This window comes from Larimichthys crocea, unplaced genomic scaffold (assembly GCF_000972845.2).
Source record: "Larimichthys crocea isolate SSNF unplaced genomic scaffold, L_crocea_2.0 scaffold539, whole genome shotgun sequence".
In the NCBI taxonomy this organism is placed as follows: Eukaryota; Metazoa; Chordata; class Actinopteri; family Sciaenidae; genus Larimichthys; species Larimichthys crocea.
The window spans coordinates 1206-19885 of NW_020857047.1; the positions used below are offsets into that span (position 1 = coordinate 1206).

The following is an 18680-nucleotide window of genomic DNA, read 5'->3' on the forward strand; positions in this document are numbered from 1 at the left end:
AAACTCAGTTTACCTGGGGCCACGGAGGTTTAGAGTCTGGGGTGAGGCTGGCGTGCATCAAGTTCCTCCTACAATAAAATGGGTTTCAGGTTATTCTAAAAAACTTCACTTCACTTGAGTGTTTTCATACTATCGCATTTCTTTGGACCTGTATATTGACTGCGCGAGTGAGCGACAGAGACGAGCGTGGAGGACACCGGGCGATCACGGTACAGAACTGAAACGGGCGGTTAGGAAATGAAAAAGACGGAGATCACAGCAATCAGGATTGTCCAGGACCTCAGGACGGCTGAGGAGGGTCGGCATGTGTGGCTCCAGGGAGCGATGAGGAAAACTGTCACTGACACTGTCTGTGCAGATGAGGTTTTGACGTCACATGGAGCACAAAGTTAACTGCACAAGTGAACTTTTCAGGAGTCCAGCATGCTGAGCCAAAGATCCAGCCAGTGATGGACTTTCCTTCAGGGGGACCTGCCGTGTTTTCATTCTCTGGTTCTTCAGTCTGTTGGAGGGTAATTTCAACACCAAACACTCCAGTACACACATCGATTTGTGCTATTGTTGGAAAGAAGCAGACGCTAACATAAATGTACAGCCACAGTGAGGCTCTGTGAGGCTACAGAGAAAGCACGGCTTTCTCCCTTTCTCTACTTTTCACTGTTGTTCATGTTTGTTTCTGTTTCTTGTTTCCTTGCAGAGCAGTCACAGTTAATTTTTCACATCAACCAATCGTGGCCCTGGCTGGTGATGATGTCATTCTACCATGTCACCTTGAACCTCCCATGGTTCAGGTCAGAGTGGGGTGTGGATCAGAACTGATTTAGACCCAGATTACATCCATTTTCATGAAGATGGACGACGGTGTACTGGGATCAAAATCCATCTTTTAAGAATCGCACCGCTCTGTTTGTGGATGAACTGAAGAAACGGAAAACGCCTCCATGAAAATCTCAAAGTTGAAAATCTTCTGATACAGGAAAATATTTGTGTATCTTGAATTCACTGATGAAGGAAGTGTTCATCCAACTCACTGTTGGTAAGTCAGACTTGCTGCCACGAGCAGTTTGATACAAATCAGGTGGGACGTAGTTATAATTCCTCCTCTCTGGTCATCAGTGTCGTCTCCACGGCCCGTCATAGAGTTTGTCTCTCAATCAGAGCAGAGAGGTGGTTTTACAGTGTGAGGCTAAAGGCTGGTATCCAGAGCTGAGGTGTTCTGCTGGACGCTGAGGGCACCCTCCTCTCTGCTGGACATACAGAGACAGTCAGAGGTCCTGATGACCTCTATACTGTCAGCAGAAGATTGACTGTGGAGAAGAGCGACAGCTCTTCTCCACAGTCCAACAGAAGAACACAGAAGAACATCAACCAGACCAGAGAGACACACATCTATGTTCCAGGTTATAAAGAGTTCAAAAGAAATTCAACATATTGTTTCTGTTTTTTAACAGTTGAGGTCGAGTTTTCTATAAATATCATGCTGTTTGGTTTTTGTCATTTCAGCTCATTTCTTCAGGACCTTGATCCTCTCCATCACCATCATCATCATTATTGTTGGATTCTTGGGGGTGATGCTCAGATTATTATGGTTAAAAAAACAGGCCTGTACTTACTTAGGAGGAAGGAGACGGGAGGACCAGCAACCAGCATCAGATGTCGAGAAGACAAAAGATGAGACGCTGCTTTGAACATGGACTGAAACCTCCCAAAGTGACCAAAAACAACCAGGAGGTGGCAGAAAAGAACATCTCAGGAAATCTTTGAAAAACCTATCCACGCTGTTAATCCTGCATAACTTTAAGTCTTAAAATAATTTGAACAGGTCAGTTCTTTATAAATTCACCATCAGTTCTGCCTTCTGCTGTATTCTTCATGTTTAACTTTTTTCTATGCTATTTATTTTTATATTGTACTTTTCTTCTTATGGTATGGTGTATTTACCATACTCTGTTAAACCGCTGCTAAAGTGCTTACATGACCTTTGAGCTTGGATGGCTGTACATTTTCTGAATTTTAATGAACGTCATGTCCCAATTGTAAAAAATCTGGGGGTAAAAGTGGACGCAGATCTTAAATATGACAGCCAGATTAAAGCTGTGGTGAAGTCCAGCTTTTTTCAGTTAAGGCAGCTGGCAAAAATCAAACCAGTCCTTCAGAGACAGCACTTTGAGACAGTAGTCCACACCTTTGTGACCACTCGGCTGGATTACTGCACTTTATTTGGGGGTTAGTGGGTCCTCTATTAGTCGTCTTCAGCTGGTACAAAATGCTGCTGCACGTCTTTTAACTGGCACAAGCAAATATGAGCACATTTCACCTGTTTTAGCTTCACTGCACTGGCTGCCTGTCCATTTTAGGATTCATTTAAAAATGATTTTATTTGCTTTTAAAACCTTGAATGGCCTTGCCCCACCTTACCTCTCTGAGCTGCTGCACCCCTATACTCCTAGCTGATCTCTCAGGTCAGCTGACCAGCTGCTCCTGACACTGACTAAAGCTCGGCTTAAGCTCAGAGGGGATCGAGCGTTTGCCGTTGCAGCTCCAAAACTTTGGAATGAATTGCCGCTGTACATTAGACAGGCCGTCTCTCTGTTTCTTTTTAAAACCCACCTCTTCACATTGGCTTTTGACAACATGTAGAGTGTTGATTTATGTGTATACATGCACAGTTTTTTTATTTTGTTTATATTATGTCATTTATTGTGTTTTATCTTGTTGTGCAGCACTTTGGAAACCTTGTGTTTGCTAAAAAAAAGTGTTATATAAATAAAGTGGATTGGATATTTACCATACCTGACCTGATGTGTGTGTATATATGTGGAAATATTAAACAATTCTACATTTTCATGAGAGATGGGCTCTGAGGCTTCACTTTTTTATTCACCTTTAGATTTGTCACGTGCACTTGGGCTACTTTCATGATTTTATTAAGAATTATTATAAAGATTCAGGGCGTCCCGGTAACCATAGTAACTTTACACCTGAGCGGTGACCATAGCAACTGTTGTGACTACCAAAATAAACTTTATTAGTCACTAATGGTGGTTTGAGATTTGTTCTTCACTCGGTTTAGGCAAAACAAAATAATGTGCAAAGGTTTCTTCTGTTTTTGGGTGAGGTTCCCATTTGTTGCAAACATAAAGAAATGACAAAACAAAACATTACCATGTAGGTTGTTGGTGACTGGAACTTTGACGTGAAGCTGCTCCTACTCTTAACAGCCCATCTTGGAATACGGGATCCAACCTGTAGATGTCACTGTTGGTCTGCACAGATGATGCTCCTTTCTCCAAGAGAGACATTTCCTTTTGAAATCTTTGCTGTTGACAGAGACGAACAATTGCCAATTCTGCATTGTGTAAATCATCCCGGGTCAATGGTTGAACCTTTATCTTTGTGGTGCGGTTTTGCTGTCTTTTGTTCTCACTGCATGAATGCTCAGGAGTTGATTCACCTTGGTTTCCTCACTGCATGAATGCTCAGGAGTTGATTCACCTTGGTTTCTTAGCTCTTGAAGGAGATCTTTCAACTTCAAAAGCCAAGCAACTGAAGTTTTCCCCAATCTGAAAAGTAGTTGAGAAGTTTGTTCGTAGCATTGGATGCATCCTCAACAACACAAACATTAACCATGATGTCTTGTTTGACCTCAGGGTCATCCAAGGTGACAGCAGGTTTATTCACCTCCTGTTTTGGCCAATTCTTTTCATCAGTCAGCAGAAACTTAGGTCATCGCTCACGTTTTAGAAAATCATCAGCTGACAGTGCTCTTGAGGCCTCATCAGCAGGGTTCTGTTTAGATCCTATGTACCAGGGCACCAGAGTTCAGGCGAAGAGCTACTGACCTTTAACCTTTAACCACGTGTTCGCTTCATGAGCTCTCTGATGTCTGCTGCTTCAGGACGGATGATTTAATGGTTTGATGGATTCTGCAGCGGCTTCAAGAAATGATGCACAACACACAAACAAATGTACAGTGTGATGATGATTTGTTACACTTTATATGACAGTAGAAAAAGAGCGATTTGAGCCCTTATTGGACTTTAAGAGTACTCTTGATGTCTCTGTATCGGCTCAAACTGGATCTTTTTAATGTAATAAAACTTGTGTTGTGATTGTGAGCAAGTTTTACACACTGAACAAAACTAAATCAATAAAAATGTACATTTATATTTAAAGAATTAAAAACTCTCAGCCCACATTTGCAGCTTTTTGTGTGTCACTGATTTCTGACTGAACGGGCACAAATAAATAAAGGACACGTGTCACATTTTATTGCATTTTTTGTCAACAGTCACTGATGCACAGGACAAATACTGATTGACATACAGTACATTTATAAAAATATTTTAAAAAAATAGTATCAAATTCAGCAACAATACTTGATTATATAGTAAATGTAAAAAGTAGACTCCTACTGATAGTGTTTGGTTGATTAAAATACTTACTGGATACTGAAATGTCAAATTAACTTTCTGTGTGTGGAATGGTTTATCACTAAACTTCTCCCAAACAGTCGAACAATAAATTTGGACTGAAGGCTCAAACTTCTTCCTCTCCTTCGACCTCCTGCAGGGGAGTAATCAGTCGTCCTGTTTTGGCCTTTTTGATCATTAGGCGTGTACCGACAGGAGGAGGAGGAGCAGGAGGAGGAGGAGGAGGTAAGACTCGGATGAAATGTTTCCGCAGCAATAAAAAAGGCTGACAGAGGAATGTGCTGCGTGTGTGTGTGTGTGTGAGAGAGAGAGGGGGTGATGTGAGTTTTAGACTTTGGCTTTCTTGGTCGGAGGTTCAACGGGAGCGACGCGAGGACCAACAGCTGCCGGCGTGTAGGGGATTCGTGTTATGGGCACTTTCTTACCGATGGTCTCGATCTGCGGAAAGAAAATGCAGCATTATAATAGACAATATTACATATTTTTAGTGTGTGTCGAGTGTGTGTTGCGTGCTTCTTGTCTGCTCACCTGGAAGCCGATGTCCTGGAGGTGAGCGTGGAGGTGGTCCAGCACCCTGCGACCATCAAATATAAAAGCCGGCTTCAGCATCTTCTTGTAAATCTTTTCGTAGTCCAGCTCCTACGGTGGAATCAGAGAGCTATGATGAGACTTAAAAGGTTTTTTTAAAGTAATTTATTGATTAATAATTGTTGATATTAATTGATCGGGACCTTAAACATGTCCCACTCGGTGCAGATGACCAGTGCATGTGCACTCTGGCAGGCCTCATAAGGGTCGGAGGTCACAGTCACCAGCTCCGACACTGAAAAATACAAAACAAGTCCGTTAAGACAGACGTTCTCATCTCAACAAGTCATTTCACATTTTATAAAGACCGTTAAGAGTTATGAGGGACTGGGAATTATTTTTGTTATGCTGATTTCAGTGTTCAACAATCAGTTACTGAAGGACTTCTTGAACTTCTATCAAAGGCTGTGACTAAATTATTCCATCCATCCAGTTTCTTTACAATTTTTCCCCATCACTTGTGAACAAGACCCCGAGATACTTGAACTCCTACCTAAATTAGAAATGAATCTAATGTTCTCAGTAGAAAAATAATGAAAAAGCCAAAAACCAAACATCATAGAAGGCTCAGAAAATGTTATTTCTTGACGTTTTTCTGACTATAATTATCAGAAAAGTTGATTTTTCTGCAGGTTGTACTGGAACACAGGCCTTTCAGACAACATCACGTCACAACTTTCAAGTCCAGCCTTCGTCGCATGTCACCCCCACCTTATTTCCTGTAACTTTCTGCTGTGCTTTATGCATTAAAAAGACAGAAAAAAATCCCCTTTGCGAGCTTTCCAGAGCTGCATTTAAACCTTGCTAAAACACACACACACACACCTCTCTCTGGGTTGTCCTCCGAGATGTTGGGCTGGGAGAGGTCGTGAATGATTTGTTCTTTGAGGACTTTGGGGTCGTAGATGAACAGCTTGGCTCCCTCGTCCATCAGATATTTAGAGATGTAGATACTGGACGACTCTCTGGGAGTTGCACAACACAAACACGACTGATCAGGGCCATAGTTCAGGTTCATGTGATGTTTTACATGTGCAAAGATCAAACATGGCAGCTGAAAGGCCTCTTGAGCATATTTACAAATGATTAGAGATTCATGCTGTTGAAAACGGGTGGAATGTCTACAAGGGGCGGAGGAGAAGGGAACACAGAAGACATGAATTGAAACTGACCTCGTGTCTCCTGTGTCTTTCTTGAAGGAGAATCCCAGCAGAGCAATCTTTTTACCAGTGACCGTGTTGAACAGGCAGTCGATGATCCTGCAGGCAAACCGCCGCCGTTGATACTCGTTCATGTCTATCACCTGAGGCCATGACAAACAGATTAAAGGTGATTAAAGAGAGCAGTTACTTCAAAAAAAAAAAAAAGATATATGTTAGCTGCTTTGCGCCGTCTCACCTGCTGCCAGTACGAGGCGACCTCGGGCAGGTTGAGGGCCTCACACAGGTACACCAAATTCAGCACGTCCTTCTGAAAACAGCTTCCACCGAAACCTGACCAGGGTGTCAGAGAAGCAAAGAGTTAGATGGCGACACAACAGGATTAAAAACGTGCACAGAGGTTAACGTCAAACGCGTTTCTTACCCACGCTGGCTTTGAGGAACTTGCTGCCTATTCTCTGGTCCATACCGATCGCCTTGGCGACCTCCTCCACGTCGGCCCCGGTGGCCTCGCACAGAGCGCTGATACTGTTGATGCTGCTGATTCGCTGTGCCAGGAATGCGTTGGCCGCCTACAAACACACACAAATTTTTTATTTTTGGGATCTACAAAAAAATGTAAAGGCCACTCAAAGGAACACAACTAGGTTCAAGCTTCTTTCTTGGTCACGTAAGACACATGGGGTGCACGCTCCGCCTCGTGAGCTACTGGGGCGACCCATCAACACAATTTCTCAAATTTCATTCATAAAACATCCGAATTAACTAACTGAAACAATCATCAGCAGCTAAACTGATGAGTAGTTGCAGCTCTGCACTCACCAGTTTGGACAGCTCGGACGACCACGTGTTGGTGGTGATGATTCGTGCTTTGGGGACCCAGTGTTCATAGACGGCACACAGCGCCCTGATCGCCCTTTGACCTTCGGCTGTTTCGTCTCCACCAATCAGGACGCGGTCTGGCTCCTTCAGGTCCCGCACCGCTGTCCCCTCTGCAAGGAACTCCGGGTTGGACAGCACCTAAAAGCGTCGGCACGACTTTAGAAACTTACAGAACTAAAACATAAGAGTTTCACTGTAGTACAGTAATAATAATAATACAAACTTGTAGGTTGAGGCTGGGCTTGGTGTTGGCATCAAATATCCGTCTGATGCTCTCAGCAGCTCGAACGGGGACCGTGCTCTTCTCTGTGACGATCTTGTAGCCATCGGACACCTCGACGATCCGCCGAGCACACGCCTCAATAAACTTGAGGTCAGCGGCGCGACCCTTCCCCATCCCATAGGTCTTAGTCGGCGTGTTCACCTGCGGAGGACGATCATAATGAATGAATGTATGTTTGTGTCATAAATGTGTCTCGGCATGTGTGTGTGCAGGGGTTAATTATGGACTCACGGAGATAAAGACGAGATCTGCGTCCCGGATGGCTGAGTCGATGTCCGTAGAGAAAAACAAATTTGTCCCCCGGCATGATTCAACCACCTCTTTGAGCCCCGGCTGGAAGAAATGGGGAAAATAAGACGTGGAGGGTGTGTCAGCGAAAGTGTGCGACACACAAACGGTTGCGCAATGCCAGTAATTCGAGTTCTCAATGACTGGACACTTTTTTTTCTCCTGCTAGTCATGATGATGTAATACCCTGTGGTTGTTGTTGACGTACTGAAGTTGCGACACTGGGCAATCTGGAACCAATTTATATTTCAATCCCAAGATGGAGTAATGTTGTACCCAAAACAATGACTGGAACAGTTGCCTGGCTACGTCCCCTGCCCCCACCCACTGTTGCTAAGTTTAACTAATGAAGCTGAACACTCCTTCGAGATATCTGGCTCTCAGAAGTGAGATAAGAATGTAGGAGAGAAGACACTCTGACCCTTGTGAAACTCTAACACAAGTCAGGCTATTAGTCTTCTTTGAATAGATTCACATAGGATACCTCGTATATGGGCAGAGTGTCCGAGTTCCAGGCTTTGATACGCGACTCGTTGACGTCCACGACGGTCACGGTGATCTCCGGACACATGTGGGCGATCACGCTGCATGTCGGGCCTCCTACATAGCCGGCGCCGATGCAACAGATCCTCTTTATTTGAAACATCTGCAGACGTTTAGAGGGAGGACACAAGAGTACGGAGAGAGAGAGAGGAGGTAAAATAAATGAAGACAGATCAGCCCGACCAGTTTATCGCTCAAGAAAACCCAGATCCTAAACAATCGGTCTTTTAATTAACTAACCGACTGACATTTAAGCGAAACGCCCAACGTTTACTCAGATATGAGGATTTGCTTCACGTCTGAGACCTCACAGTTCACTTCAACCGCTTGATAATAAAGATATTATTCAGAAAAAGCACATTTCCACGCACGAACATGTCATCAGGAAACATATAAAATACATAAACATGTGCTAGAGCTGCAGACTGATTCAAAACCAGGCAGAAATATACTCTGGTGGTGTGGTGTAGTTTCACTAGGAGGGTTTAGGGTTGGCGACTATTCAATGATCATCAATGAATTCATTCATTCACCTCCTCTAGCTTCTCAGATACGTGGATTTGCTTCTACTTAGACTTACAGTGACTGTTAGTCTGATAAATTCACTGATAAATGAAGATATTAAATCAGTTTCAGTCCAATTATGCACTTTAAAAAACACATTTACACTCATTTGTTCATGCTAAAGTGTCTTAATAACTACAAATATCACCTCTACATAATCATCAATGAATCATTTCATTCATTTTGCCGCAACATTTACACGCTTCAGCTTCTCAGATACGTGGATTTGCTTCTACTTAGACTTACAGTGACTGTTAGGCTGATAAATTCACTGATAAATGACTATATTAAAATCAGTTTCAGTCCAATTATGCACTTTAAAAAACACATTTACACTCATTTGTTCACTCAGATATGAGGATTTTCTTCTTCTCTGACACCTCGGATGATGATAATTAAGATATTAATCAGCTGTAGCTCAATGCTTACACTTAAAAAACACATTTACACTTGTTTGTTCATGCTAAAGTGTGTCAGTAACTACAAATATCACCTCTACAGGCTGATTTACTACAGGCAGTAATCATAAATGAGTCATTTCATTCATTTTCAAGCAAAATGCCACAACATTTACACTCATTTGTTCACTCAGATACGAGGATTTGCTTCTTCTTAGACTTACAGTGACTGTTAGGCTGATAAATTCACTGATAAATGAAGATATTAAATCAGTTTCAGTCCAATTATGCACTTTAAAAAACACATTTACACTCATTTGTTCATGCTAAAGTGTCTTAATAACTACAAATATCACCTGTACAGGCTGATTTACTACAGGCAGAAATCATAAATGAGTCATTTCATTCATTTTCAAGCAAAATGCCACAACATTTACACGCTTCAGCTTCTCAGATATGAGGATTTTCTTCTTCTCTGACACCTGGGATGATGATAATTAAGATATTAATCAACATAAGTACATTCATCCTGTGCTGAGACGTGTTTTAAACGCCTCCTCGGTCTCTCTGTAACTCTTTAAATGTGTGTCTGGCTGCACCGGTCGGTCCGTCAGAGCCTGGGCTTGAAAATAAAAAGAGTCTTTCATGGAGACTCAGCCACGTCCCGACAAAACATGTCAGCTAAGCCCCGTCAGCTGTGTGTCACCGTCTGTAAAGCAGCACTGGACGTTAACGGAACCGTCTTTAGGTCGGTGTACCGCTTGATTTTAACGTTAAGTTCAGAGAGAGCTGCCGTTAGCTGCCGTTAGCTGCCGTTAGCTGCCGTTAGCGGCCGTTACCTCTGCCAGCTCGACGGTTGAAAGTTCAGGAAGATTTTCTGTTTCTTTAAGAGTCCAAACTGACGTCGACGTCGGTTCCGGATGAGCTGGTTCTGTTTCTTCAGTAAATTATAAACACTTTAAACTAACAGAGCCTCTCCGGACTACAACAACTCCTCCCGCTGCTGCCTCCTCCTCAGACTGAGCCGGAGCAGGAGGAGCAGGAGCCTCCTTCAACACCAGGAGCGGCCCAGGAGACTTCCCCTGCGAGACTTTCAGAGTAAAAGCATGTAATATAAACAGGTTTCCAAAATAAAAGACGTGGTGGTGTAAGTCTCACCCAGAGTAAAAGTAAAAAATCAGCCTTGTTACAACATTATAAATATGTATAGAAGATTCAAACATATTTTCTTATATTTCATATTGTGTATTTTATTTTTAGTCTATTTTGTGTTCTATGTTTCTTCTCAGGGCTTTTGTTTAGTCTCTGGGCATGGAATACATCACTGTGTCAGTGTGTGAGTGGCGTCGGGCGACACAGCTGCTGTCCTACATGACACCATGTCATTCACATGTGTCTGTCAGGGAAATGTGGAGAAATGTTTTCCGCCTCCCGTCGCTCTGGAGTCAGCCAGACAAACAGCCAACACCCAGATGACATCAGTTTAAAGAGAGAACGTCTTCCTTACCCACATAGATCCACCTGTGAAATAACAAGGGCAGGACAGGAGGGGATCTGAACAAAACAGGTTATCAGTCATGTGCAAGCTTTGTTTCATTGGGTCGTCTTCATGGTTGGTTAGACTTACCCCTAAAACACACAGCATGCGGAACGACTCCGGATCGACTGCGGCATCCGGAGGCCCTCCGCAACACAGAGCAGACCGTGCGGGGAAGGAAATAGGCTACAAAATACAAACTAAAACCCTGGATGATTTTCAAAATAAAATACTTGGGCGGCAGTAGCTCAGTCCATAGGGACCTGGTTTGGGTATGGAAGGTGGACTGGTAGCTGGAGAGGTGCAAGTTCACCTCCTGGGCACTGCCGAGGTGCCCCTGAGCAAGGCACCAACTGCTCGCCGGGCACTCCTCAGGGAGGCTGCCTATCACTCCACCCTCTCTCTCCACATTTTGCATGTCTATGCCCTTGTACTGCATGTGTGTGGGTGTGTGTCCGGGTTAAAATGCATGTAAAAAATTAAATAGAGTGAAAAAAAAATTTCCCCATCGAGGGATTAATAAAGTATATCTTCTTATTCTTCTTCTATTAACTTTTTCTTACATACACATACACTTGTATATACATACATGTAGTTATATCAAATATGTAGGTCCAACGAAAGCACCTGTTGAGTGTCATAAACAGAACAAAACCGAACAAACAAACATTACATATACACATCACGAACACTCACTTCTCATCCATGAAACATTTTATGCATAATTTAAGGGCTTAATACAGCTGCGGGTATTTGAACTCTTTAGTCCTGTTGTAAGGTTTACATGACTACTTATTCCTTCTCATTGTCATTAAATCAATGCCATTAACAAACATATTAAATGGTTTCCATATCTCTTCGAACATATCTTGCCTTCCTTTTCGCTTGTATGTCACTCTCTCCAAAGGAAAGGTTGCCAGCATCTGTTTCAACCAATACGTAACACTTGGTCTGTTTTTTTTTATTGTATTTCACGTCTTTATCTTATATTATGTCCAACATGTTTTGTTTTTTTAGGGATTGAAGTGTTTATTTCGAATATGCAAACAAAAATAAAAAGAAAGTAAGGCAAAACATTTAAACATAGAAATACATATTCGAAAATTAGTGAGAAGAAGAATAACTTATAAACTCCCACCCCTTCTCTTTAAATAATGAATGACAATACCAAGCTTCCTTGCAACTTGTTTAGATATACCTGATACTTATAGATAAATAAAATATATTCCTGACTTTGTACTACAAAAAAACAACATAGTATGAAACACAAATAAAACTAAAATGATGATTTCTTATATACAGTATGTGTTATGATGGCCTGCTTCTGTTTTCTTTCAGGTCTTCATCGTTGATTAATGTCTTTATAAGCTGTAAGCAGCTCTTGCTCTTGGTGCTCTTGGAGCTTTTAGTGCTCACTCACTCTGGTTTAGCTCTGGTTCATGTTACACCTAGTTTAAGTCAGCACATACTTTCATAGCACCCAACACCCACACTCACTACTGATTACTCACGTAACGCAGTATGGTTTGCTTAAGTTGAATTTAATGAATCATTTTTGGCTCACTTAAATTGTTTCTATGTGTACCTCTCTCTTTAAGCCGGGCATAACAGTGTCTTTTATGACTGGATAGGTTTTTCCCAGCCTTGTGGGCGAGCCTTTTATTGCTTAATAGAGTAGAAGCAGACCTAACAGCAGGCCATAAACAAATGCCTGAACAGCAGTCATTCATTAAGACGATTAGTTTTCACCGTGTCCGAGTCGTAAATCCAAAATTCTTCTCTCTGCAGAAACTTGTTTGAAGTCTTCGTGCTGGTAGGAACATGTTAGATCACATAAAATGTTAGGATGAAAACAAAACAAAAAGGTTTCACCAATTAAATTAAAAATGTTTAGTGTCAAAGAGATCACACAAAAAAACTTTTCAACAGTCAACACTAGTAGTTTAATTAAATTAGCCTTTTACATCCATATTTCTTCTTACTGCTGCTCCACATTCTGATGTATAACCTGGTGATAAGAGACCACACATTGTCACTGCAAGTAAATGAAACATAAACATTTTCTAAACCTACTGCAACAGTTCAGACGCATATAAAAATATAAACTCTACCAGAGCTGCTGCCTACAAAACCTGACAAAAATATACAATCTAACAGCTTCAATCGACTATCTTTAAAAAAAAAAAAACACACAGAATGTAACATACACACTCAGATATTCTCGTGGTGGCATGTTACATTTCAAATGTCATTTTCGAAACGGTATAGTTTTATTGGGAGGGCTCCATGGCGGAGGTGGACTGTCTCTGAGTATTGCTCTGATCCGTCTCTCTTCTTTTTGTCTCTTCTGTTCTAGATCTTTCCGTACCTGTTGGAAAAAACAAATAATAAGAGAGTTTAACTCTAGCAGATGCCTTCACTATAAACAGAGTCAGAGTTCACACTACATTAGTTTAGTACATCTACTTACCAGCCAGTTTTCATACAGCTCCAGAGACATTTTATCTCTCTCTTCCTTCATGTATTGTTCCTCCTCTTCTTTATCTTTCACCTCTTTACGCTCCATCTGGATTTTCTCATGGACCACATCTTTCTTCTTTTCCTGCCTTCATCGTTTTAAGAAAGAAAATGATGAGTGTTGATGATTTTCTGACTGAAATGGAGGTGATGAAACATCGTGCTCTGGCTGCCATCTAGTGGTCGATCATTTAGACAGCATTGTTCAGCGTTAAAAACCTTTATTTTGTAGAGGTTTGAATACTTCCTTTCAGAATAAAAGTACAGTAAGACAGTGTTGGCAGTCCTGCCACTCTCACCACTAAAAGTGAAAAACATATGAACTATCTATCAGCAGACTTTCGATGCACAGAGAGGTCGTGTTTAATCGCCTTTTGAATAAATAGTAATGAAAAACTCACCAGTTAGAAAAGGCAGATTTGCTGTCTCTCTTTCTTTCTTCCTCCTCTTCTTGCTTTTTTAACTTCAGCTTACGCTCAGCTTCTTTTTGCTTTCTAAACTTTTCTTTGAGGAGACGATCGTGCTCGGATTTCCATCTCTCAAACATCTGTAACGTTTATGAAACCATTAATTAACATTACGTCCTCCCACAGAAACTGCCTGTTAGAACACCGCTCAGTAAAACATCAGTGCACCTGCTGAGCAGATTGTCTTTTTTCCTCTTTCTCTTCAGTCGCTCTTTGCTGCTTTCTGATCACGTCTTGCATTTCTTTGGCTTTTGCTTTCAGACTCTCGGCTTTCTTTTCTTTCCAGGCCTCGTATGACGCAACAGCGTCTTCCTTTTTGGCTTCTTCTTCCTGTTTGTGTCATAAAAAGTTAGAATATATGTTGAAAATAACGTGTTTTCTTTACAGTGTTCTAAAGCAGTTGAAAAGATGACTCACCCTTTTCTTTTTCTCCTTCAGGAGATCCTCTTTCTTCTTCAGCAGCATGTTCTCTCTCAATTTTTCTTTCTTCTTTTGAAGCCATTCCTGTTAAAGGTACATGTCGGATGAGATTTTAGTTGACTGAGAATGAACTGTAGATACTCTGAAGCCCTCGACATGAATAATTAGTACAAAGAAAGGTTCATTACGACACTGACCTGGTAAACGGCAGCTCTGAGTGAATCTGCTGCTTGCGGCTGAGACTCCTGCAGAGAAACTTTACGATCCAGAACTTTGAGAGATCCCAAATACTTTGATTCCACTCTCCTGGAGCACGCGCTCTGAGATCTCGGCGTCATTTTGGAGTGAGAACTTGATGTCCTGATTTAAATGAAAATGACAGTCAGTGAAGTGACGGCCTGGTTTTATCTGATGCGTCTATTCTTGCAGCTCGTTTACCTACCTGGTATCAAATGATTTTTCATGGACATGAGAGAGCTGATCAGAGTGATCTCCTGAGTCTCGCTGTAAGAAAACAATAAACACATTAACTGATGTGTTACTTGGTAATAACAGTCACACCTGACTCCTGAATGACTTACATTAAGCTCTTCAAATGACGTGGAGTACTTTCTCTCCTGCTCTTTGCTGTCATCGGAAATAAAGCCATCTAAAACAACAAATAAGAGGATTCATGAGATAACGGTGCAGTAAAATAAAACAAGGTCATGGTGCCGAACCCTCAGTTATTACCTCTGGATCCAGAATCAACCGTGGACTTGGTGAAGTGCTGCGATTGTTCACTCTTGCTTGAATAGGATGTGTGATCTCTTTCTGTCCACTACATGATGAGACAGCATAACAAACATGTGCTATGATTAGAAAAAAACAGAATAACCGAGCATTAAAACACATGTTTGGACTGCAGCTCCTTACTGTGACGTTGCTGGATCTGTCAAAGGAGACAGGAATGGACGCAGAGGAAGTCTGAGGCCTGCTGAGATCCTGAGATTCAGCATCTTCATCTATCTTCTCCGTAGCGCTCAATCCGAGAGTCCTTTGCCTCGGTTTAGGCCTGGGAGGCTCCCTCTCAGCAGCATCATCTGAATAATAACAGTTAGTAAGTAGCATATAATGTGCCCGTTGAGATTTTTGCATGAAACTGTGTAAACAAACCGTCAGCTGCTGATAACTGTGGAGACTCGGATCTTTCTTCCAGAGCACAGTCGCTCTTCTCCTCTGGAGCTGGAGTATCAGACGGTAGAGGTAAAGGCATGTCCTGCAGAGTCTCTCCTGATGTTTGATATGACAGAGACTGACTTGTGCTCTCTCTCGTGAGCTCTCTTTGAGGATCTGTAGACTCTGCATCGCTGGTTTTAGATTGCACGTTATCTTCGCTGACATTCATTGAGTGTTGTGAGTTATAATCGTTGTGTCGATCTTTTGAAGAGTCAGGCGGCTCGTTTTCACGCGACTCTGACGCCGCGGTGTCCTCCGTGGGAGAGCTGATTCTTTGTGTTTTCAGGAATGAAACTCTCTTCGTCTTGCTGTGTTTGCCCTCGTCGTCTGAAATATCAAAGTCGTTGATTTTGGCTTTACTCTTCCCGGACTTTTTTCTTCTTGATTTGAGGAGTTCGTTCAAAAAATCTGCGAAATACAGAAAATGACAAGATAGATTAGAAACATTGAACTGTAACGATTCAACTAAACAACCTCCAACAAACTCCATCCTCTGAGGAAGAATGAGAGATGTGGATGAAAACTAACTCCAACTTTCCAACTCACAATGAATCTAATATGAAATGTTCTTCTGACTATTTGTGTCAATGTAACACCAGATTATGCTGAAAATCATCCACAACAATCACCACTATCTTTGGAGTAACATCATTAATATTCCTCTTCTATACAACATATTAACATTTTTCTTTTAAAATGTGTTTAGTACATATATTATATTTGTTTATTTATGTATCTTATATCTATTTTTTTGGGGGGGGGGTAATTTCCCTAAGGTAATATCTTTTCTCTTTTAAATGTGCTCTTGGTTCCAGGGGAGTTAGGGTAGGATCAGGGGTGGGTACAATGTGGGGTAATTGTTTGTAATGTTTTGTAAGTTCAGTACGTTTGTGTATATGTTTATATAAATGCAAAATTTAAAAAATGAACCTAACAAAAATGTGATAAAAAGAAAAGTAACTTGCACAAAAAGTGATACACAGGTGCTAAAAGTAAATAACCAACCTTCATCATTAAAAACAGACAGAGGTGATACAGATAAATATTACAATGTAAACAGAGTCATAACAGTCAGACATCTCACCATCTTCCTCTTCATTGAAGTCTTCAGAGTGTCTGTCCGTCTTTGGTTTGCTCGCCCTGGCAGAGACGGCAGCCTGAAGTTCATCCTACAACAACAACAACAACATCATCATCAACATCAACAACAACTTCAACAACATCAACAACAACATCAACAACAACATTAACAACAACATCAACAACATCATCATCATCATCATCATCATCATCATCATCAACAACAACTTCAACAACAACTTCAACAACAACAACATTAACAACAACATCAACAATAACAAGAACATCAACAACAATAACATTAACAACATCAACAACATCAACATCAACTTCAACAACATCAACAACAACAACATTAACATCAACAACAACAACAACAACATCATCATCATCATCTTCATCGTCATCAACAACAACTTCAACAACAACAACAACAACAACATTAACAACAACATCAACAATAACAAGAACATCAACAACAATAACATTAACAACAATAACATTAACAACAACAACAACAACAACATCATCATCATAAACATCAACAACAACTTCAACAACTTCAACAACAACAACATTAACAACAACATCAACAATAACAAGAACATCAACAACAATAACATTAACAACAACAACAACAACATCATCATCATAAACATCAACAACAACTTCAACAACATCAACAACATCATCATCAACATCAACAAGAACAACATAAACAATAACAAGAAAATCAACAACAACAACATTATCAACAACAACATCATCAACAACAACATCATCATCAACAACAACAACAACAACAACAACAATAACATCAACAACAACATCAACATCATTTCATGTCGACCTGATGCTCCATAACTAATCCCCTCACTCCGCTTGTCCTCTGACAAACAGGTTTTACCTGAAACTTCGTCCTCCTGGATGTTTTCGGGCTCCTCGTGTGCGCCAGAGTCCTGAAGTCTCGATCCGACATCCTTAAAAACTACAAACACGTCCTGAAGTCTCGATCCGACATCCTTAAAAACTACAAACACGTTAGCATGCTAACTAGCTGTCGGCTTAAGTTAACTGTAAAGAAGTAGCTTAGCTTCATTTACCTCGCTACCTATGCATTTACCATTATAGCACCATAACTACATGATCAGTGTGCGAGGTTTGATTACAACCTCGCTGTTTATTCTAGTTTTAACACATAAAACAAAGCTAATAACGCTACACGGCTACAATGAGCTAACGGGCTTGTTGACGGTAACCCAGGGAAACGAGTTCCGTTCACCACTGCGCATGCGCAGACGAGGCGCTCAAATTTCAAACATTCAGTTAAAAAAAAAGTTCAAAATAAAATAAAACACAAATATATACGAATAAATATTAATACTAAATACTTTTAGTGAGTATATATAGCATGAACATTTAAAAAAATAATCATTTATGTGCTTGTTTACCTTTTTAATTAAAAGTATTATTATGGAAGACAGGCATCTTATACACCAGGTGTGTTATATGTGTTAATTTTCAACAGAAATATAATTTTAAAATACTTAATCACAAGTTCAAATCCTTTAGTGGTCTTCAGCCAGGGGTCTGTGACCACTGGGTCCACGAATTCATAATTTTCACTAAAATAATTTGTGAGAATTTAAAAAAATATAAGCATTAATATGCAATAATCAGTTACTTTTGACAAAAACTATTTACAAAATAAATGATGCCACGATGCATGACCTATTTTATCAATCCTAAACACATACAGGCTAATAACTCAGTATATAAATAGGTCAATAAGGTGAAATAAAAGGTGAATAAAGTAAATATAAAAGTTATTATAGGCCAATGTGACACATTTTAAAAAAATGAATTACATGCGGGGGTCCCTGTTCTCTTTGTCTCTCATCTCATGTATGTCAGCATGTTTTTGTTTTAATTTAGTTCAAATCAGTCGATACTACTGATGCATTAAAATGTAAACAGTATTTTTTCACAGGTTTTGTATGTGAAATCTCACTCAACGGCTGTCTAATAAATGCAGAGGAGTAAAAAAATGTATAATATACGACTTTAAGATGAAGTTGAATGCACATACATCAACTTAAAATGGAAAAAAATCCCATTTAAATACAGTACGTGAGTAAATTACCTTCACCACTTGTTATGTACTTATTCCTTTACTGCATTTATACAGCTGGGGGTTCAGCTTAATCCACTTACTGAGGAGACTGAGGTACAACATTAAAAATCTATCACGCTGTGGTGCCGTCTAAAATATTCTGTGCAGTCGTCTGTTGACGTCATGACT

General features: G+C 40.7%; 2 protein-coding genes across 4 annotated transcripts; both read right to left on the bottom strand.

Moving 5' to 3' along the window:
* Positions 1-4249: 4249 nt before the first annotated feature.
* On the bottom strand, positions 4250-10205 carry ugdh (UDP-glucose 6-dehydrogenase). Its single transcript, XM_010750616.3, has 12 exons — positions 9979-10205; positions 8119-8280; positions 7578-7679; positions 7287-7487; positions 7004-7201; positions 6606-6753; positions 6420-6514; positions 6194-6324; positions 5847-5986; positions 5165-5256; positions 4962-5072; positions 4250-4871 (listed from the first exon to the last, which is right to left on the bottom strand). Exons 2-12 carry the CDS (start codon positions 8278-8280, stop codon positions 4761-4763), a joined length of 1491 nt encoding a protein of 496 aa, XP_010748918.3. The 5' UTR covers positions 9979-10205; the 3' UTR covers positions 4250-4760.
* A 2385-nt stretch (positions 10206-12590) lies between these two features.
* On the bottom strand, positions 12591-17667 carry map9 (microtubule-associated protein 9). Of its 3 annotated transcripts, none has more exons than XM_027276739.1 (14): positions 17286-17667; positions 16383-16467; positions 15236-15706; positions 14996-15162; positions 14813-14900; positions 14662-14729; positions 14523-14584; positions 14278-14440; positions 14078-14164; positions 13829-13990; positions 13595-13740; positions 13147-13282; positions 12884-13044; positions 12591-12684 (listed from the first exon to the last, which is right to left on the bottom strand). In XM_027276739.1, the coding sequence occupies exons 1-13, from the start codon at positions 17355-17357 to the stop codon at positions 12925-12927; spliced, it is 1827 nt and encodes a 608-aa protein (XP_027132540.1). In that variant the 5' UTR covers positions 17358-17667; the 3' UTR covers positions 12591-12684; positions 12884-12924. The 3 variants fall into 3 exon arrangements, with proteins under 3 accessions (XP_027132540.1, XP_027132541.1, XP_010748917.2); XM_027276740.1 differs by having other exon boundaries at positions 12604-13044; positions 17286-17408; positions 17482-17667; XM_010750615.3 differs by having other exon boundaries at positions 12604-13044.
* Between the last annotated feature and the right edge of the window lie 1013 nt (positions 17668-18680).

Bases quoted from the DNA above. Each gene is read 5' to 3' on its own strand.
- map9 (XM_027276739.1), bottom strand. From the start codon at position 17,357: ATGTCGGATCGAGACTTCAGGACTCTGGCGCACACGAGGAGCCCGAAA. The intron at 14,585-14,661 runs GTAAGTCATTCA...GTTTTCTTACAG, and splicing joins CGTCATTTGAAGAGCTTAAT to CGAGACTCAGGAGATCACTC. The intron at 13,283-13,594 runs GTGAGTTTTTCA...AAAACGATGAAG, and splicing joins AAATCTGCCTTTTCTAACTG to GCAGGAAAAGAAGAAAGATG.
- ugdh (XM_010750616.3), bottom strand. From the start codon at position 8,280: ATGTTTCAAATAAAGAGGATCTGTTGCATCGGCGCCGGCTATGTAGGA. The intron at 7,680-8,118 runs GTATCCTATGTG...CATTTCTTCCAG, and splicing joins ACACTCTGCCCATATACGAG to CCGGGGCTCAAAGAGGTGGT. The intron at 6,515-6,605 runs GTAAGAAACGCG...CACCCTGGTCAG, and splicing joins GTTCCTCAAAGCCAGCGTGG to GTTTCGGTGGAAGCTGTTTT.